The 6235-nt window shown below is 34.8% G+C and overlaps 1 protein-coding gene across 1 annotated transcript; it reads right to left on the bottom strand.

Annotated features, from left to right (window-relative positions):
- Positions 1 to 865: 865 nt before the first annotated feature.
- LOC149386643 (nucleic acid binding protein) lies at positions 866 to 4186 on the bottom strand. Its single transcript, XM_089627133.1, has 11 exons — positions 3844 to 4186; positions 3208 to 3376; positions 2944 to 3108; positions 2512 to 2855; positions 2320 to 2346; positions 2104 to 2196; positions 1950 to 2028; positions 1765 to 1855; positions 1579 to 1690; positions 1376 to 1492; positions 866 to 1155 (listed from the first exon to the last, which is right to left on the bottom strand). The coding sequence occupies exons 1-11, from the start codon at positions 4174 to 4176 to the stop codon at positions 1096 to 1098; spliced, it is 1590 nt and encodes a 529-aa protein (XP_089483259.1). The 5' UTR covers positions 4177 to 4186; the 3' UTR covers positions 866 to 1095.
- Between the last annotated feature and the right edge of the window lie 2049 nt (positions 4187 to 6235).

Raw genomic sequence — 6235 nt, 5'->3', positions numbered from 1 at the left:
ATATATATATATATATATATATATATATATATATATTTCAATAATATATATATATATATATATTTTAATTTACTTATATTTTTCAATAATATATATATATATATATATATATATATATATATATATATTTCAAAAGCAGAAACATAAAATTCGGTAAGTAAATATAAGTCAAATTAATACTTCATAAAATTTGAGGAGTCGTGAAATGATGCTCTGTATCGGATGTTTCCCTATATAATATCATTTAAAACAATAGTAAGTGTATGTGATTGACTATTCACTGCTCAATTCAAGTTATATATAGAAAACGACATTCGTTAAAGATGAGTTGATTGTCATTGTTGATTTATTATTAGTTTTTTTTTTCCAACTAAGTAAGTTATTTATTAAGGGTGAGCTAGTTAAATAGTTAATTTAAAATTATGAATTCATAAAATAATCAAATTTTATCTTAATTTATTGAAATAACCAAATTGTACAACAATCTAATTTCAAAAAAAAAAAATTTGACCTCAATATTAATTTTTTTGAAGTGATAAATTGCATATAATATTCGTCAAAAATTATAATCTTGACTATCAAAAAAATTTTGAAAACGTAAATTTGACTACTTTGCTGAAAAGTTAAAACTTTGACTATTTTACTAATCAATAAGTTTCAAAATGCTATTTTGTACAATTTTTCAATTTATTAATGGAGAGCAAAACATGTTTTTTTTTTGGGGGGCATGTGCAAACATGGTATTTGATATTGATACAACAGAAATCGATAACGACTTCATACGAAACATGCCATTCAATTCCATACAACTATTGCCATCCACGCCCACAAAAATGTACTAAATATCAAGAATATTTACGTACAGAAAGTTGGATCATACCAAAAAAAAAATTGGGTTAATACTTCTGTAAATGGCTCGGCATCATCATCTTTATACTGTTTTCTGCTGCTACGTGAAGTAAGTAATAATTCCGTATTCACAAAAAAAAAAAAAAGAAAAAAAGAAAAAAAAAAGGGACTATCCAAAAACAAATTCAGAATAATACCAGATTATTGAATAAAGCTTTACCAAAATTGAAGTCACATCCGTCAAAGTCAACTGTTCCCTTTGAGATTGAGCTTACTCTTGACTTCATTGATCTCCTTCAATTGCTCCTGCAGAGATGGATGATAGTTTAAAAAAAACTAGTTATGCAAGGAATTTCTTGAAATAAACTTATTTTATGTCATTTATCCGAGGATATAACACAATTGCATATAGAATTTTAGGCGCAAGAAAAAAAGAAATAGATAACTATTTTTCCACGTCCAACCAGTATTATTTGAGAAAGAAATATTGCCAGAAATAATATGGATACTAGCTTAATTCAAGCACCTGATACAAAGTCTCCTTCTGTAATTCAGATATTTCATATAGCTCAAGCCATTGTAGAGCAAACTCGTATTCGATCGTATTAGGCTGGGAACAGTGTGCCGTCGATACTGCGTTTCTCTACACGCAAATAATTAACGAGTTAGTCCTAACGAGAAAATATATACCCGGAAAACAAGAAAAATATGATCGGACGTGGATTCTACCATGTCAAGGCTTTGCCTTTGAAGCTTCCGTTCCTCGATTTCTAGATGGCCGTGGTATAATCTGGCGTCTTTGCTCTGCGCTACCAGGTTTCTTCTCCGAGCAAACACAGATCTGCAAATTCATTGCCTTCTGTTACAGCCAAGTGTGTCTTTAGAGGCGATGAAAAAACAAAGAAAAAAAAATACCTTCCATCGCCAAGAACCAAGCATCTCCTGCTTAACTCACATAATGCAGTGTCCGCTGCGACTTTGGACTTGAAGATAACCAAAGCCTTGCCTGTATCAGATTCAGAACAAGTGAGACAGAGACTCGTAAATAGTGCAAATAAACAAATGAAGATCATTAAACAACACGGAACAGCTGTGTGTACCGTATAATGGATTAGAATATGCACCGGACTCTATCATCCTCGCACGGACCTTTTCTTTAAGTGCATGCCATACTAGATCCTGAGAAGAAGAAAAAAATGAGGCGTTAAATGAATTTTTAACATCAAATGTTGGAGAAGAAGAAAACAAAAGTACCTCAACTTCAAGTGAAGTGTATGTTGGATCCAAGTTTTCAAGTGAGACCAAGGTACCAGCATCTCGAGCTTTCAGAAGACTCTCGTCCCACGGCTGAAGAATCGAAAAGGAAGGAAGAAAAGGCTTCTTGTCAAGAGCTTGTATCAGATGTTAAATCTATGGTCGAGATTCGTTTAATATCATATCTGTCTTGATTATTTCAGTATAGAAACTTACAAGTTTTTTGAACCAATTTCTTCTATCCTGCCAAAAAAACGAGAAAAACGGGTAAAAAAAATTGAGACATTAGAGATGATAATAAATAAAGCATGCATAGACGCTTCTGCTAGGCAATCGAAAAAATGGACTTATATTTTGTAAAAAACTTAAGAGGTCCAATCATGACAATGAGTATAACACAAGGCTTACAGCGTCGGGCCTTTTAGTGACTTCATTAAACTTGTTGCGGGTTTTGGGACTCCTATCGGATACAAGTTGAGTTTCTCTTCTTTCAGCAGTTTTAATTGCCCTTTCTTCGACATGATTCCCACTGGATGGTCCCTCTTTCTGGAAGCCGAAACCATTACCATCCAGAGGCTTTGACCGTTTCTTCAAAGGCAAGCTATTATCCGTTGTGTTCTCAGGGAGGTAATCTTCGAACGATCTGACTTTAGATATGTCTTTAGTTTCCCTGCCAGCCTGATTCCCATTTGGAACAGGAAAGAGTTTTAATTTGGGATCGTCACTTGAATTTCTGTGCTCCAATTCTAGACCTACAGTGACGGGTAACTCCCATCAAATCGGTCAATTTCTCAAGGTTGGGAAAGGAAAAAAAAAAGGATTTGGGTGTTTAGGAATCACCTTTTAAAGCAACGATTGTTTTGGTGGTAGGCATAGTGTTCTTAGCTGGACTTGCTGTGCCTATGTTGAGTTTCGTCACAATAGGCTTCTTGATTTCCTCGTCCTGCTTCCGCATCGGCGAATGAGTTACAGTTCGACTTTTATTGCCGTTTAACAAAAACTCAACTGCAATGTGTTTGGAAAGTTTTATTTTTTAAGACATTGATTAAACAACGCTTCTTCTATAGCGACTTAGAATTGTCTGCTAATGATGAAAGGACCGACCTTTGATTCCAGCGATCTCGTCTGGGAAGATCTTCGATACGACTTGTTTGCCAACATCAAAAGTGCGGTAAAATATGTACTCTGCGTCGCTCGACTTCGCTTCACGTGCTCGAGTATTTCTCTTGTCCTTTGAGATGCAAGCAACATAGCACTTTGCAATAATGACACCCTGAAACAACAAGATAAAACCATCATTTCGGACATTACTCAAGCGTATATACAGCTACTAATCCATCAAGATCAAGTTTTCTTACTCTGTGAAATAAAACATAGCAACATATTTTTACCCCTAACTATCTAGTATTTAAAAAGCTATGCAAGTGGGTATTGTTTTTTTACATCGCACCTCGACCCTACAGATATATGTGTCCTAACTGACATATAATCGGTTATTTATGGCATGTTATGATTGGTTTGAATGTATCCTATCCTAAATAGGATAGTATTAGATAATTAAGGTCTTATATAGTATTATCAGAAGTTGTATCACTCTTTAAATAGGTGAGATTTCGGCGAAGAATTCTTATCCTCGAAATGATCCAAACTCATAACACTTCAAAACGCACACAAATACGAATATGCCGGGAATCAAATGGGAATCCGACAAGGCTCGTAGAGGACTATTATTATGCTTACCACATCATTGTCGTTGACCAAGCCCGGGCCATTACCAGATGCCAGAAAAAGCTCGTTCCACATCACCTCGATATCGCCCAAATGTGGTCGCATTTCGACGGGGCGAAGAAACCATAGGATCTTGACCATCCTTTCGCGGTTTGGCGTCTCGTAAATCTTCACGAGCTTACCGATAGAAGTTTCAACGGCGCCGTCTCTGTGGATGTACACGCAGTCGTAAAGAGAATACGATTCTCCCTTGTAAGTGAACGAATTGTAATACTGGACGTCACTATTTTTCTCCCCGGCGACTTCCTTTGGGCCCCACTTGAAACCACCCTCGTTCTCTTCCATTATCGCCGCCTCGTTGGCCATGAAAAATGGCAAACGTTATTGATCATGAACTCTGAAGCTCATCTCATCAACTGACCCTGAGAATAGACATAATATTACCTTTTTTCTTCTTCTTTGTAATAAAGCGTTAAAAATATTATTATAATCCAAAGTTCAAACCATATTAAAGGGGAAAAAAAAAGCATTCTGTGTTGAGCCATGGCTATGCAAGAAAGTAAAGTACAAGATCTCTTTTAAGCCAGCGCTGAAACGAGACTAGAGACCTGTTACAGAGAAAGGACAACGAGCAAAGTACTCGTAGGAGAAAAGTAAAATAAAAACGAAATAAACAATGTGGAACAATCCAGAAACCCATGAACAGCAAAAGCGACTACGCCAGAAGGAAAACGAATAAAATCGCAAACGCAAACAGAGACACACACGAAATATTCATGTAACTCGGTTGAACGATACCGTAATAAAACCCTTGCGCTAGAAGTTGAACAATCGAAGAAAACGAGTGTAATCGAGACCAAACAAACAAGTCCGAGTCAATACTCTACGCCATAAACATCAACGCGAGTGGAAACGGAAGTTTATTCGCGTCACATACGGAAATCCCCAAATGTTAGGGCAAGAATATCGAAACTAAACGCACGGTAACGAAGCGGAAGTGAGGTTTAGACTAAGGGGAAAATGAAATACCTTTAGTAACAAGCAAAAGACTCGAATCGTCAAGTACTATATTATTAGCATAAATAAATATCCAAGAAATCTCATATTTTAGAGAGAGATCGAAATGGGTTCAGGGCTCGGATAATGAAATGAAGAGGGAAATGTATTGTATCAGTCTTTCAGAGAGTGTTAATTGATGCCGGAATTAATCACACCAAAAATATATAACAAATACATTTTTCCTTTTTTTTTTGCAGGCTAGAGTACAGTGTATATATAGAGTATAAAGTACTATTTATTTAGTAGCGTATTGTTACGGTACATCAGTGAGAAGCACAGAATCAGAGGCTAAAAGAAGTGGTGAACGTCGGAGAGAACGTGGTTCAGAGTTTGACGAGACGGTTTTGCTTCTGTACTCTATAAGACGTGCATGAAAAAACGATCTCGCTACTCGCCCACTCGCGCAATATTTTTCGTGGACTTCACTCGCCGAGAAAACGACAAACCTTCCCTCGTTTTTGCTTTCTGTTTCTCTCTTTCTTAAAGTTTTACGGTTTACAGATTAATACTGTTCAGTTGAGATTTGTTAAGTCCATCATTAATTTCTTTTTCATATGGACTGTGTTACTGGGTGTTTTATTCTTTCTTTTTCTTTTTTTTTAAGTAACTGGGTGTTTTATTCTAGAGTTGTAAAATTACGTACGTTTTCCATTATAAATGGGAATTAATTCATAAGCGCGTTGACCAAGGTTGCTTCGGAGAACATTCGCTTTACATGAATAAAGACACTTTTTTAATTACAGGGATTTCGTGTTTGGACTTCACGTAAAATTGTCAATTGTTATGGAAGTTGATATCACGGAAGAGAAAAAGGCGAAACGTGAAACCAATTTATGAGAAGAAATAAATAAGCCTCGTTGATCCGATGGCACAAATATGGCTTAATTGGACAAAAGGGTTTAAAACTTTAAACCCAACTTTAAATTGGCTATGGCACAATATGGAATAAGGTGCTAAAATTAGGAATTTCATTTTTACAAGGTATTATTTACCAGTCAAATGTGCTGTCTAAACGCATCTACTTATGGGCTAATTTGATATTGATGTGCTTTTAAAAAATTGCTTTTTACATACCGTTGTAAAAAAAATTGTCATAAAAAATTACATGTGTTTCAGAAATATTTATAAAATAATTGTTGCTTTAAGTATAATCAAATATGGTGTTCCGTAAAACTAGTATAAATGAAAAAAAATAGATATATTTTAATTTATACTAAATGACATATATTTTTATGTAAGTAAAAAAATATATATTATTATGGGTTTAAAAAAAAATAAACCCTAAAAAAAATAAACCCTTATGTAAGTAATTTAAAGATAATTTTGATTAAAATTAAAAAAGAAA

The sequence above is a fragment of the Urtica dioica genome, chromosome 9 (assembly GCF_054948205.1).
Source record: "Urtica dioica subsp. dioica isolate 48M chromosome 9, U.dioica_male_clone48M_v1_H2, whole genome shotgun sequence".
NCBI classification, from domain to species: domain Eukaryota; kingdom Viridiplantae; phylum Streptophyta; class Magnoliopsida; order Rosales; family Urticaceae; genus Urtica; species Urtica dioica.
This window is presented reverse-complemented; position numbering and strand designations above follow the sequence as displayed.